At 38.5% G+C, this 15,013-nt stretch overlaps 2 protein-coding genes across 5 annotated transcripts in view; one reads left to right on the forward strand and one right to left on the reverse strand.

The window, feature by feature from the left end:
* cpm (carboxypeptidase M) overlaps positions 1-15,011 on the reverse strand; it is a 70,948-nt gene extending 55,937 nt beyond the window's left edge. The window contains exon 1 of the mRNA XM_016995861.2: positions 10,798-15,011. Within this exon, the coding sequence (XP_016851350.2) occupies positions 10,798-10,821 (24 nt within the window). The 5' untranslated portion in view covers positions 10,822-15,011. The remainder of the gene's footprint in view (positions 1-10,797) is intronic.
* cpsf6 (cleavage and polyadenylation specific factor 6) overlaps positions 1-15,013 on the forward strand; it is a 60,352-nt gene that overhangs the window by 11,515 nt on the left and 33,824 nt on the right. The gene's annotated exons all lie outside the window — the stretch shown is intronic.

Raw genomic sequence — 15,013 nt, forward strand, 5'->3', positions numbered from 1 at the left:
GGAAAACACAAAACACCCCTGACAGATAGCCTCTGTTTAAAAGTTTCCAAGAAAGGAGCTTCCACCACACTCTGAGGCAGAGAGTTCGACTGTTGAACAGCTCTTACAGTGAGGAAGTTCTTCCTAATGTTTGGGTGGAATCTCCTTTCCTCTAATTTGAACCCATTGCCCCAAGTCCTAGTTTCCAGGGCAGCAGAAAACAAACCTGCTCCTTCTTCCTTATGACTTCCCCTCACATATTTATGCATGGCTATCATGTCTCCTCTCAAGCTTCTCTTCTGCAGGCTAAACAGACTCAGTTCTTTAAGATGCTCCTCATAGTGCATGGTCTCCAGACTTTTGATCATTTCTGGGAGTTGAAGTCCAAAACAGCTGGAGGATTGAAGTTTGCCTATGTCTGATCTAAACTGTAGAATTGATGCAGTTTAATACCCCTGTAACTGCCATGGCTCAATGTTATGGAATTATGGGTCTTTAGCCATCTCTGCCAAAGAGAACTGGTGCCTCACAAAACTACAAATCCCAGGATCCCGTAGCATTGATACATAAGAGTTAAAGCTCAAACTACACACACTTTCCCCTTCAGATGTTGTTGGCCCTCAGTTCCAGCAACATCAACATCAGAATGGCCACCAGTTGCCCAACTTGCTTTGCTGCTCAAGACGCCACATTGGAATAATACTATTCTTTAGTATCGATTCAGTCCTTTTAAAAAATGGTTTTCTTTTTCTGAAATAGTCACAGGTCCAGATCTGTAGATTTTCTTTTAAAAGGAATAACTCCTTCATGTAACTCTTTCTTTCTGTGACTTTTCTATTCAGTATGTAAGTGACATGTTCAAACTTTATCCAAGTAAAACAGTAAGGAGCTCCTGATAAGATAGCATCAGGAACAATTAAGGAGTAGAGTTTGCCAGAAAAGATATGATAAGAGGAGAATGACTGCCATGGTGACTCCCAACATGGCTTGATGGATGGTCCTGTACTGTCAGAACAGCAGACACAAACATTCACATCTGCCAACATCTAACTTTACACCACTTTTGTATCTTTTGATTGGCTTAAGAAAGATATTGCTACAACACAGAAATGTTTTCTGTTAGTTGTGTGCAGAACAAATATCTAGGTTCTCTTCTATATAAGTTACAACTTGTCAATATCCTTTTAGAATTGAACACATTTGGTTAAGTGTATTTGTTGTTGTTGTTTATTCATTCAGTTGCTTCCGACTCTTCATGACCTCATGGAACAGCCCACACCAGAGCTCCTTGTTGGCCGTTGCCACCCCCAGCTCCTTAAAGGTCAAGCCAATCACTTCAAGGATAACATCCATCCATCTTGCCCTTGGTCGGTCCTTCTTCCTTTTTCTCATGATGTGGCCAAAGTACTTCATCTTTGCCTCTAATATCCTTCCCTCCAATGAGCGGTTGGACATTATTTCCTGGAGTATGGACTGGTTTGATCTTCTTGCGGTCCAAGGCACTCGCAGAATTTTCCTCCAGCACCAAAGTTCAAAAGCATCTATCTTCCTTTGCTCAGCCTTCCTTATGGTCCAGCTCTCGCACCCATAGGTTACTATGGGGAATACCATTGCTTTGACTATGCGGACCTTCGTTGTCAGTGTGATGTCTCTTCACTATTTTATCGAGATCGGTCATTGCTCTCCTCCCAAGAAATAAACATCTTCTGATTTCCTGGCTGCAGTCTGTGTCTGCAGTAATCTTTGCGCCTAGAAATATAAAGTCTGTCACTGCTTCCACACTTTCTCCCTCCATTTGCCAGTTATCAATCAGTCTGGTTGCCATAATCTTGGTTTTCTTAATGTTTAACTGTAACCTAGCTTTTACACTTTCTTCTTTCACCTTGCTTATAAGGCTCCTCAGCTCCTCCTTGCTTTCAGCCATCAGAGTGGTATCATCTGCATATCTGGGGTTGTTAATGCTTCTTCCAGTAATTTTAACTCCAGCCTATTTAACCTATTTGCTCCAATAACACTTAACTGGGAACATGGGTAGCAGACTGAAGCTTCATTTACTTATCAATTTTGCCATTTCTTATGGTTGATGTTAATGCTTGATTGCTCCTTACAGCCTGACTTTACACAGGAATGTGTCATTTGACTGAGGATTACTGCCTATGCAAAATAAACATGTTGTCTTGTTCATCAATAAAATAAGTACTGATAGTGACATGGTGGAAAGCCTCCACCCTAAACTATGACCAAGTATATGCCTCTCCTTAAATGACTTCTTTTGTTTACTGCAAATTCTATTTTGAGTCGAACTTTTCAGTTTCCGCTGCCTGCAAAAAAATTGAGGAGAAATGGATTGGCAGTGTGTTAATTTGGCTATAATTCTCTTGGGCTTCAAGCACTGTTATTATAGAGATGGTCTGGAAAGAGTGACTATGAAAATTCATATAAAGAGATTAGCTGAAAAGGACAAGTTTCCTCCTGGGAAAACATTACTACAAAAATAATTAAAAACAGACCGACCGGTGGGGTGGAATCTAGTTCTTTAAACAAATAATTGTAAAAGAAAAGAAAAAAAGAATGACAATTGATAATATTTTCTTCTCATTATGTTCAGATTGATGTGACAGATGTTCATATTTTCACACTATTTTTATTATTGTGTCAGAAGCGACTTGAGAACAAACTGCAAGTCGCTTCTGGTGTGAGAGAATTGGCCGTCTACAGAGACATTGCCCAGGGGACGCCCGGATGTGTTACCATCCTGCTGGGAGGCTTCTCTCATGTCCCCACAAGCTAGAGCTAACAGACGGGAGCTCATCCCATCTCGCAGATTTGAACCGCCAACCTTCAGGCCAACAACCCAACCTTCAGGTCAGCAGTTCAGCCGGCACAGGAGTTTAACCCATTGTGCCACTGCAGCTCTTTTTCACACTATGATTCCACTTTAATTGAAAGGGCAACTTGCTACGGAATCCAAGGACTGCAGTTTTCGAATGGGTATTTAGGATTTATTGAGTAAAGAGATCTAAGAGTTCACCACACTGCAAGCTTCATAATTCAGTACATTTTCATTCCAGTTAAAGCAAAAACATAGCACTATGATTACATAGTTGGAATGCTGCTGACCTGGTTATTCAATGTTATTTCTCTGGATCTGAGGATCTTTTGTGAAGTGAGGTGTCACGGTGATATTTGAGACTTATGTAAAAGGCGTTGTTGCAATTTTAGATATAAGAAGGTAAAGTACAGTTAAGTGTGCAGTCTATAGGTAAGGATCTGTTGGGAGGGGTGAGAGAACAGGACATTGAGATCCAGAATTTCTGAGAGAGAGAGAATGATCTGTCAAAATTAGGATTAGTAATTTGTCAGTTAGGAATAGATGTTGGAAGAGTCAGTTGGGTGCAGGAATTTGAGTAGTTAGGAGAGTTAGGGAGGGACAGAGATCGAGATTAGCTAGAGTCAAAGCTAGCTAGGAAATGACTGTAACAGAGAGCAAAAGATATGAAGATATGTCAAACTTGTGTTTGAATATTATTTTTTGTACTTTCATTATTGTTGCATTATAAATAATAATAATAATAATAATAATAATAATAATAATAATAATAATAATAATTGGTTACTTTCTCTCCTCACAACTCAAGGCACAACACAACCAAAACACATATACCAAAATACACGGTACAAAGATTAAAATATTATATCAATAGAAGACACATTTTAAATTCACAGCTCAAAACTGACTGGGAAGGCTTGCCAGAAAAGATAGGTCTTTATTTCTGTCTTCAAGTTTGACAGCTCATTTATCTGTTGGATCTCTTCCAGCATGTCATTCCAAAGCCTCAGGGTGGCTGATGAAAAGTATTATACACTTGAATCTCTGGGGACACTACATATGTGAAAGGTTGTGTTCGGACTTAGTGTCTATGGTAGCAACAGTTAATACAGCTTAGTGGTAGCCAGTGGGGAGATAAGGTGAATAAAGTCTTGCACAGTAACCATATCTCAGGGGTCTCCACAATTGGTGGCCTCAGGAATGAAACAAAAGGAGGACCTCATCTTTGTGGCAGAGGTGGAGATAGAAGGAAGCTCTTACATTTGGTGGCATGTAATGTCCTTATAGTGGAAAATGTTTGCATTATTCTTAATAGAGAATAAGATGTTAGCAAATCAACAGAGACTTTAGTGCAGGGTTGTCAAACTCATTTTCATCGAGGGTCACATCAGTCTTATGGTTGCCTTCAAAGGGCCACTGAATCCATGGATGGAGGAGTCATGGATACAGAGGGCCAACTATTTTTTAACATAATGGCTAGTGCTCTTTAATTTTTACCTAGTTTGGGTCCCCAAGATGATGTGGGTTGTAGGCTAACATGTCAATGGACAACATCTGAAACTGGAATGGGAAGCTTCCTTAGGTGATGAACATTGAATGAGTCACTGTCTTTGTGTGAAATTGGGTAGTTCATGAAATCTTAGTCTGTAATTGACACCCACTTGTATTTCTGCATTCTGTCTAAATCTGAGGGATAGACACAAAGACCGTAACAATGCCTGTGTGACATTAATTAGCTGGACAATGCCCAAAAATGAGATGCATAGAATGGAAGCACTCTAGTAGAGAGTTCCCAAATTTGGGGAGCAGAAATCCAGCATGTTCTGGCTGCATTTGCCTTCCCACTGGAGAATCAGGCATTTAGGGGTGTTTCTGAACCCAGGTTTATCATGGGATATCTGAATGGCTACAGTGTTTAAGAGTGCCAGCTTATATGGCTGGGTCACCAGAGGTATTCCTTTGTAAATCAGGCTATCCTGGTTACTGTGAGGTAGTCCCTTCATGTTTTGACTACAGCAAGATGACCTAAGAGGGGATCCCCTTCAAGGTGGCCCCAAAGTTTTAGTTTGAGCAGCATATTGCTATCTTATTACTGAAGCTGGTGGAACTGTATTATAACTAATCTCTGAGCCCCTGGTGGTGCAATGGGTTAAACCCTTGTGCCAGCAGGACTGCTGACCGAAAGGTTGGCGGTTTAAATCCAAGGAGCAAGGTGAGCTCCCATCTGTCAGCTCTAGCTCCCCATGTGTGGACATGAGAGAGACCTCCCACAGGATGGTAAAGCAATTTCTCAAGTCGCTCCTGACATGAAAAAAATACCTAATCCACAGGGATGTAAATATTATAGCACGCAAGGATAATATTTGTTGGGGGAAAAAACTATACATCTGCAGTATTCTGCAGATAAAACAAGTTTGTTCACAAACAACCCATGTGATTTTCTCTGCTGAATAATTTCTCTAGAATAGTTTGGAACATTTGAACATCAGGGAAAACAATCACGAAATCCTTGCTAGTCTGTCATTCTTTCCAATGGGACTTCCTTACTATCAAGAAACATATTTTCCTACTTGGAAATCAATAATGATACACATTTGCCCCATTCCTGTCATTCCTATTGGCTGCTGTTGGTGTATTTTGTTTGCCACAGAACAACCTGGGTTCTATGTAACTATTGATGCTATTAACATGCACTTTCCCCCCAAGTAAATGTGACATCAACAGTTCCATAAAACTAGTAGAAACATGAATAACATCCATCATGATGAACTCCTACGTTTATTACCATGTTGGAAAGACATCGCCAATCAGTACCTGGTGACAGATGAAAGACCTTAGTGAAATCAACCTTTGTTAGATAGCTTTAGGAAGTATGAGTACATACCATCTACCATAGTGTGATCTACCAGAACATCCCACATCACCTTGCTTATATTCTAAAGATGCCTGTAGGTTCTGGATTGAGAAATGGGCTCTCATCTCAGTTATTTTAGACCCTTCCAAACAGCTGAATAAAATCCCACATTATCTGCTTTGAACTGGATTATATGGCAGTGTGGACTCCGATAACCCAGTTCAAAGCAGATATTGTGGGATTTTCTGCCCTGATATTCTGGGTTATATGGCTGTGTGGAAGGGCCCTACGTTTTGGAATTCCCTCTTCAAGCAAGCTCAGCTAATAGTCAATTTCAGTAGCTGTTAGGCACCCTGAAAAAATCCTTTGTTATCATAGGCTTTTGAAGTATATTTACTTTTTCTTGCATTTGCTTTTTATTACGGATGTTTGTACAATGGAGACTTATTGCAACTCAACACTGCAGTGTGTAGTGAAGCTGTTTCAATCAAGATAGCCTATTGTCCACCATAAAATTCAGTTTCATCCTGGCTTCTTCCTTCCCACCCATTAGTCATGTGGCGGCCACTGATCATAGCAGGGATGTTTTTGTAGTAGTATTCTATCGTGGCACAGACACTTCTGAAAATATCTTACCAATATCACCCTTGTGCAAAATTAAATTGCTTACCAATATCGCTTTTGTACAAAATTAAATGTATTTATTTATTTATTTACAACATTTATACCCATCCCTTCTCAACCGTCAGACCCAAATAATTATAATAGGCTGTGGAGTTGGCCTTTTATTTAGATAGTCTCTATGGATTTTTCTTTTGCATGCTATAGTCTTCAGTAATAATTATATCAATGAGGCCAAGTGATATGGAGGTATGTTTTCAATTTGCGATTATTAAAGGAGAGAATGGTAACGAGTGAATCAGTCCCTATAATTACCGAGGTGACTTCAGGGAGGAAGAATTGTGTAGTTTTCAAGGCTAATTTGAGTTCAGATTTAAATGGGTTAGTGTGACATTACTGGGGTCAAACTGGGGCAAGATATTGCACACTGAAGCTGGGATATAGGCTTGTGTGAATTCAGGTCCCATCTGCACTGTCATATAATGTAGTTTAATTTGTCAGTGTAGATTAACTTGATTGCATTAAAACTGCATTATATGAGTCTACATTGACCATATGAGTTAAGAGAGTCAGAGGGAGAAGGTGGCCTTCCAATTGAGAATTAATAGTATGATATATTTAGGAACATTGTTCAATTTTTAATGTACATCCTACGTATCTTCTTGCTCCGTTCTCCAAGTAAAAATTCAATTCAGTACAAAATTGTCAGGATGTAAAACATTTTTGAGGTTAGTAACTGTTTTTCAACCTAATTCTTACATAAAGGGTTGCCAGGAAGACAAAATTATTTCCAGGGGGGAAACACTGCTCTTGATCCTTCATGCGAGATAAGTCACCACCTCTCTCGGAGAGACATGATGCCTATATTTCTAAAGCCAATGACCTGAAGACTCTTGCTTAAGAATGGAACCTTTCATAAATATCATGTCTAAAATCTGTTTTGGCACCAGCCCTGCAATTTTTAGAAAGGGTATTGACAAGGTTGCTAGGAGAAAAGTGTAGAAGCCACAGACTGTGGAACAAAACAGAAGTTTTTCCTTGAGAGGGAGAAAGAACGCATCCCAAAGGTTATGCATAAGTAGTATGAGAACTGCAGCAGTATGCAGTATGTCATCACAGAGCCACAGAGTGTCTTTTATAAGGGGATCAGTGGAGCTTTGTCTGATGCTGGTGCTATCATTCCAGGACCTGGTTTCCAAGCCATCATGAATGTCTTATTATTGTATGTTTAGTATCGGTTTTAAATTTATCCCAACAGAACAGCACTTTTACAACAGGATTTAAGATATGCTTGCGTCTGTATTCACTTGTGAAACCACCCATGTCTTGCTTTTCTAGTCCATGGATAGGAATAATGACTTCATTATTGTTGGATTCCAAGAGCTCTGAGATTGGAAATTATACTCTGCAGATTAGAATCAACCATTTCGTTTTTAAATAAAGTAGGGGCGACCTGGTGGTATTACCTTACTGATTGAGTTTTATGCCCTCCCTAACACTCTCCTAGGTTCTACACTTTAGGTTTTGAATTCCCCTTCTATATATATAAAAGAGTGATGGCATCAGGGCAGCGGACAAAACAACAAAACTACAGGCCCCCCAACCTCGAAATTTGACAACACAACCCATCATTCACGGCTCTAGGTTGATTCAACAAAAAGAAAAGAAAAATAAAGTCCTAATTACAGGGAAAGGAATAATAGTTTTTATCCAATTGCTGCCAGTTCGAAGGCTAAGCTCTGCCCACTTGGTCTCCTAGCAACCTACTCAGCCCAAGGGACAGGCACAGTTAAGCCTCACTTAGGCCTCTTCCACAGATTATCAGATTTTAACTGGATTATATGGCAGTGTAGACTCAAGGCCCTTCCACACAGCTATATAACCCATTTATAATCTTATATTATCTGCTTTGAATTGGATTATCTCGACTCCACACTGCCATATAATCCACTTCAGTGTGCATACTAAACATAAAGACAACCATACAACAGACATTCAATACCACCATTACCTCAACAATTTCTCACCAAAACCACCAGACAACGCCACAGCAACGCGTGGCCGGGCACAGCTAGTTTCTTTATATATGTGTGGTAATTTATCATTCAGGCTGGATTTACATTGCCAAATAATGCAGTTTGAACTGCATTATATGATCACTGTAGACCCGTATAATGCAGTTTGAACTGCATTGAACTACATCATATGGATTTCATACAAATCAAACTCTTTTTAGACAGTCCCACAATTTGTCCTTGATATGGTTTTTACAATTGATACTTTTACAATGTTTCTGATTATAATAATGTTTATTCATATATTATTTGTGCTTTTTCTAATAAAAAAGAAATTTATGTGTTTCTTAGTAAAAATTCACAGAAGTACAAAAGCAGAAAGTGCTGCAGTCTAACAACATAGAGTCATTTAATTCTCACTCTGGATTTTTATGATGGCTTTCACAACAATTTAACAAGAGCTGGGGGAGGCTTGCAGAAGAGAAGGCTGAGAGGAGACATGATAGACATGTATAAATTTGTGAGGGAAAGTCATAGGGAGGAGGGAGCAAGCTTGTTTTCTGCTGCCCTGGAGACTAGGACACGGAACAATGGCTTCAAACTATGTTGGAAACTAGGCAAGGGAGGTTTATATATCTGTGTAAGGTCCAGGGTGGAAGAAAGAATCAGGGACAGCTAATACCTCCAAACAAAGGATTTTCTCTGCCAGGCTTTGAAGCTGTAAGGCCATTCAGTGCTAATCAAGGTGGCCAATTGCAACATTCACACTTGCCTCAAGCAGACAAGAGTTCTTTCTCCCACCCTGGACCTTACACAGATATATAAATCTCCCTTGCCTAGTTTCCAACACACCTCACAACCTCTGAGGATGCCTGCCACAGATGTGGGAGAAACATCAGGATAGAATGCTTCTGGAACATGCCCATACATCCCAGAAAACTCATGGCGACACAGTGATTCCGGCCATGAAAACCTTTGACAATACAGTTTAATTTTAACCTGCAGTTTTTTGACAATACTTAAAAATGGGAAGAAGTAATTTTTCACATTTGACAATACAATAAAATACGAAAAAAGAAAATTATTAAATAAACCAGTATGTGAGACGGTCCAGAATGTGTGGAGATTTATGCCATGTATAGTATATGATGGCTCTAGAACTACAGTGGATCCTTAACAACTGCTGGGCTTTGGTTCAAGGACCCCATGTGAATAACAAAATCTATGAATGTTCAAGTCCCATTATACACAATAACATAGTAAAATGTTGTCCTTTATATAAACTGGCAAAATTAAGGTTTGATTTTTGCAAGGTGACTATTTTAAAGGTGTGTATGGTTGAATCTGTGGGTACAGAATCTGTAGATATGGAGGGCTGAGTGTGTTCTGCTAAAGTACTATATATAAATACTATTCTAGCTTTGCAGTCTTATGTAAGTAGATTATTTTAACCCGATATGGACAAAGAAACAAATTCCAAAGTACATGGTTTGGAGAAAGAAAATTATTTTCTATGTCGCAACACACAAATGTGCTATTTCTATATTTGTGTCAGTCTGAAATTTAGGCTTAAAGCAACACATTTGGATAGAACTCGGTTCCATGTATCTAACCGTCGAATGGGTCTTTGTTTCTTGCAATAATTGAGCAAGCCTTCAAAATAATGTATGAAAGCTTTCCACAAACTCTCTGCAGCTTATTGTTTAAATCGCCACAGGGAGGGAATGTAGAGTGAGCCAAAGCTCTTACATTTGCCAAAATATATTTTCTTCTCCAGTTAGACAGTTGACCCTAAATGAACTTATGCATTAACTTCAGCAGAACTCATCCAGCGAGCTGGAAGAGTTTAGGAAAAGTTACTTTTCTTACATTCTGGCCAGGGAACTCTGGGAATGGTATTTCTAAAAAGTAACTTTTAAAGTCTGTAGCAAACATGTGAAATACCTGAAGCTGTGTGGTTCAAATTCATGTTTAACAAAGTTTTAGGGCCAAATCATGTGTCCAGATGTTGTTAGATTACAACTCCCATTATTCTTTACCATTGGCTATGCTCATGAAAGTTGATGGGAATTGTACTTCAACAACATATGGAGGTCCACATGATTTCCATCTCTGAATTAAAGCTAATATTCAGCATATGTAGAATATACCTATCTAAATCATTGGGGCTTAAACTAGCTGTGACTAATGCCCAAATTATTTCAGTGGATCTACTCCAAAGATTACCAATATTAGATTTTGCTCCACAGTTTTGCAGCCTTATTGAATAACTATATGACATTTAAAAGCAAAGTTACTTTTTAGTATAAAATATATTAATTAAGCTGGTTCTACCACTAATGCAAACAAAATGACTTTCTGCAGTAATTTTCTGAATGAATATGATATTGCAAAATCATACCCCCAAATTATAAAATATATGACATATATTAAATCCTAGATGAAGCTTTGCCGGATCTGGCACCCTTTCTTCATAATAACCTTTTGTCATGAATTACCTTTGGAACGCTGCTCCAATACATCCAGACTCCCTCCTTCCATCTCCATAATCCCCTCACAATGAACTGGAAGACGTGAGAAGAAACAATCAATTAATTGACGTCAGCGTCTCTGGGTCTATTTTCTGCTCCCACTGATGAGATTGGGGCTATCTGTGGGAAAGATCTGGCACCCATGTCTCAAGCCAGCATACCTACTGGGGTCATCATCCCCAAGTTTCCATTGTGTGCACTGGACTAACCCTTATGGGGCTAACCAGAGCTAGCCCATTAAACCCATCAAATTTATTATTTATTTACTCACCATATTTATATCCTGCCTTTCTCTTACAACGACACTTGTGCAGTGCTTTGGCAAAACACAGGCATAAAATAGAATTATTAAAATGAAGACAGACATAAAAACATACCGGTAATTAAAATGCATTCCAATATAAAACACGTCATCCAAGGGCAAGGTCTAAAGACTCATTACATACTGCCACACCACATTCCTTTAGAATTGTGCCCTTTTTCAGAGGTGGACCATTAAATGGACTGACACTTTAGATAATCCAATGACAGTTTACTGAATTTCCCACCATTCGAAGAGTCAATCAGCGAATACGTTCAACAGAGTCCTGAGCCATTCCGTGTATATTTAATCTATGCATATTTAAGAGGTATTCTCTGTATGGCACACTATATTTGGGAAATATCCTTGCTTATGTGTATTAGACCTAAATATGAATATTTTCCCCCATGGAAAAGTTCTTTCCACGGAAATATGCGCAATTTAGTAAAACAGAAATTAAGACACAGAGACGTATTTTTTATACAGATTTCATGAGAAATATAGTCACTAATCACATCACTCTCTAAGCATATTGAAATTAATCCCCTCACTCATCCGAAAGTCGATGGGTCTGAAATTGCTTTTAGAATTAAGATATCAGAAGAGCAAATGCAATAATCTGACAGAAACCTGGGAATACTAGTTAACAGATTCCTTTAAAAAAAAAAGTTGTGGTACCCATCTACCTTGTCTGCCAGTTAGTTTGAAAATATTAGGTAGTTATTTGCAGATTTCTGCTTTCTTTTTGCACCTTAATGTACATTGAGAAACTGACCTTATTTTAAGACCATGGATATTTTGAGGGTCGTTAGTATGGAATTTTCTTTTATCTGAAAAATGGTTATAAAAAGCCTTCCTCTCAAGAGTATCCCCTGTTCTTGTCAGAGAGAATTTAATATGTGTTTGTCTCGACGACCCATTTCTGCTTTTATTAGCAATTTGAAACTTTTGACAGTTCAGAATTATTTCTTCCAATGTTTTGCTTTATATTTGATACTTCCAAATGCAGTTTTAAATCAATTGCAACTCAAGTGACTTTTACCTACAACAGTATTGCTATTCGGAATCTCTTCAGAGCAGTATCGTTTCTTAAAGATTACATATAAATATAAACCCATATAATATTCCAAATGTTCCAGTGAAAATGATATGTGCCTACATGTATATATGTGTGTTTGTGTGCACAGATGAATTACTGCAGATGTACATAAAACAGCTGCAAGATATTTGATAAAGAAATCATTTTCCACACAATAATTGCAGGCTTCGTTACTATTGGATGATGAGGCAAAAGGAATTGCAGGGTTTGATTTTGAATTTACTTACACTGACACCTGCTGTTGTAACTAGATATGGCAGTTTATAGAAAATATGTTACTGAGTTGCTGTGAATTTTCTGGGTTGTATGGCCATGTTCCAGAAGCATTTTCTCCTGACGTTTTGCCCACATCAATGGCAGGCATCTTCAGAGGTTGTGAGGTCTGTTGGAAACGAGGTTTATATACCGTATCTGTGGAATGTCAGAGTTGCCATCAGCCTATACTTCATTAAAAACATAGCTGATATGAACTACAGTGTTTCTCAAGAGGTCTTGGAATACAACACATACAGTGGAATGTCTCCTGAAGAGCCTCCCAACTTAAGAACATTTTGAGTTAAGAGCAGTTGACTGGCCTGGATTTTGCTTTGACATAAGATCAGCATTTTGAGTTCAGAGCTAGCACAAGATTATTACTGGGCTTTAGGGCTTCAAAGGCCTCCGTGCCTTGTGTTCTTGTCTGCATTGGGAGATTGCTGTCCGCTTTGCTCTTGTCCACTTTGCGGAATTTTGGGTTAGTTGATTTGGTGTGGTTTTTATTCTGGGTATGTTTGGCTTCATGAAGAGCGTGGAGGAGAGTGAGCACGAGAGGGAGGGAGGCTGGAATGAGTACAGTATGAAGAAAATGATGCTTCTGCCTCTTCACTTTGTGCTTCCTTGCCACGGCTTTGTGCTTCTACCATTTTAAAGTTGATCTTTCTTTTTTATTGTCTTATGTGAATGTGCATTTATACACTATTTGTTATTTATACATTTTCTTATCTAAAAACATGTAACAAAAATTGGGGGGGATTTCGGGGGGACGAAATGGATTAATAGCATTCAATGGGGAAAATTCACTTTGCGATAAGAGCATTTTGAGTTAAGAGCTTGGTCGTGGAATGAATTAAACTCTTCACTCATGGTATCACTGTAGACAGCTTGGCAATGATCATGAGTTACAGGGCTCTTTTTAAAACAATGTTTGGTCCTCTTTTAAAAACGATTTGCATTGCTTTGTCCTTTACAGTGATTGTGTAGCTTGTGAAATGTGTTTATGTTTTAACATTATATATGTACATGTTTTATTTTACCCTCAGTAGATAGATTCTAGAATAGCATGCAACAACTAAATCAGGAGTGCTTGAGATGGGAGAATCTTGTAGGTACTCCTCAGTGTTGAATATGTCACAGGGAACGAAGATAATATAACTTGGAGAGTAGACCCTTATCAAGATCTTCCACTATTTATGCAGATGCATGCATGGGTTATTATTCATGCAAATCTTCTTGAGACAATGGGCCCACTGTAGTTTGATCCAGCAGTCAGGATTGTTTCATTCCACTCCAATTGCTTCCCTTGCAGAAATGGATTGCAGTAGCTGTTGGAGTTCAACCCCACACTGCCCAAGTCTGCAGTCCTTAATGAGGAGTAGACAGGTAGCTTTAGAATAGGCTGAGGGAATTCCTCACCGTTTCCTGAATGACAGTTGGAATGTACCGTTTCCCCGAAAATAAGACAGTGTATTATATTAATTTTTGCTACCAAAGATGTGCTAGGTCTTATTTTAGGTGATGTCTTGTTTTTCCATGAAGAAGAATTCACATGTATTGTTAAACAAAAAAAATGAACAATTATTATATACTGTACAATAGTTGTCATCACAAACCAATATAACCAGACAAGCTGTGAATCCTATCAATAATTTCTTGTTACTACAATTATTTCCGTGTACAACAATCTATGCTATGTACATTTATACATAAATGTACATACCATACATGGTCTGGTGTTCTGTTTGTTGGACATGCTTCCAAACAAAATCTTTGCTAGGTCTTACTTTCGGGGGAGGCCTTATATTTAGCAATTCAGCAAAACATCTGCTAGGTCTTATTTTCAGGGGATGTCTTATTTTCGGGCAAACAGGGTATTCTTTTCTGTTTTTGCTCTTTCTGACTGGTTATGTAGAATTGATACTTTACAACTGCATGCACTTTGTCTTTGATTTTCTACTATTACATCTTAGCGTGTGCTGTGTATTTTGAGATCTCTCTCTGCTTGTGTGTCAGGAGAGATGTAGTGATGAAAGACTTTTCCCTCTTTTTTGAACCTTAGAAGAGATTGAGTTATAGAGTAGCTAGGATCCAGTTCTTTACTATTAAGAAATGTAGTTATTTTTGTAAATGAACATTTTGTATTTATAAAGATTGAAATCTGCATGTTTTCTTCCTAAGCTCTTCTTCCTAAATTCTTTACAGCCACATGGCAATTCACTCTGTTTGCTGTAAGCTAAATGCTCAACTACAAGTATCCTGTTTTGTATTTTCGATGCTTTGCTATATTTTTGGGCAATTTTCCCTAACTCACAGAAAATCCCTAACAGTAGCAGGTTCAAATTCTGTGATGAACGTCACATTAAACAAGTAGAAATTGTTAAAATAATGATGACAGGAAATTTAAATTTTTGTGGGGAGCTTCCTGGCATGACTGGTGGGGCATCTTAAAAATATGGCTGCATCTAGATGTAGAATTAATGCAGTTTGACACCACTTTTAACCGCCATGGCTCAATGCTATGGGTTCAT

This window comes from Anolis carolinensis, chromosome 5, assembly GCF_035594765.1.
Source record: "Anolis carolinensis isolate JA03-04 chromosome 5, rAnoCar3.1.pri, whole genome shotgun sequence".
NCBI classification, from domain to species: Eukaryota; Metazoa; Chordata; class Lepidosauria; order Squamata; family Dactyloidae; genus Anolis; species Anolis carolinensis.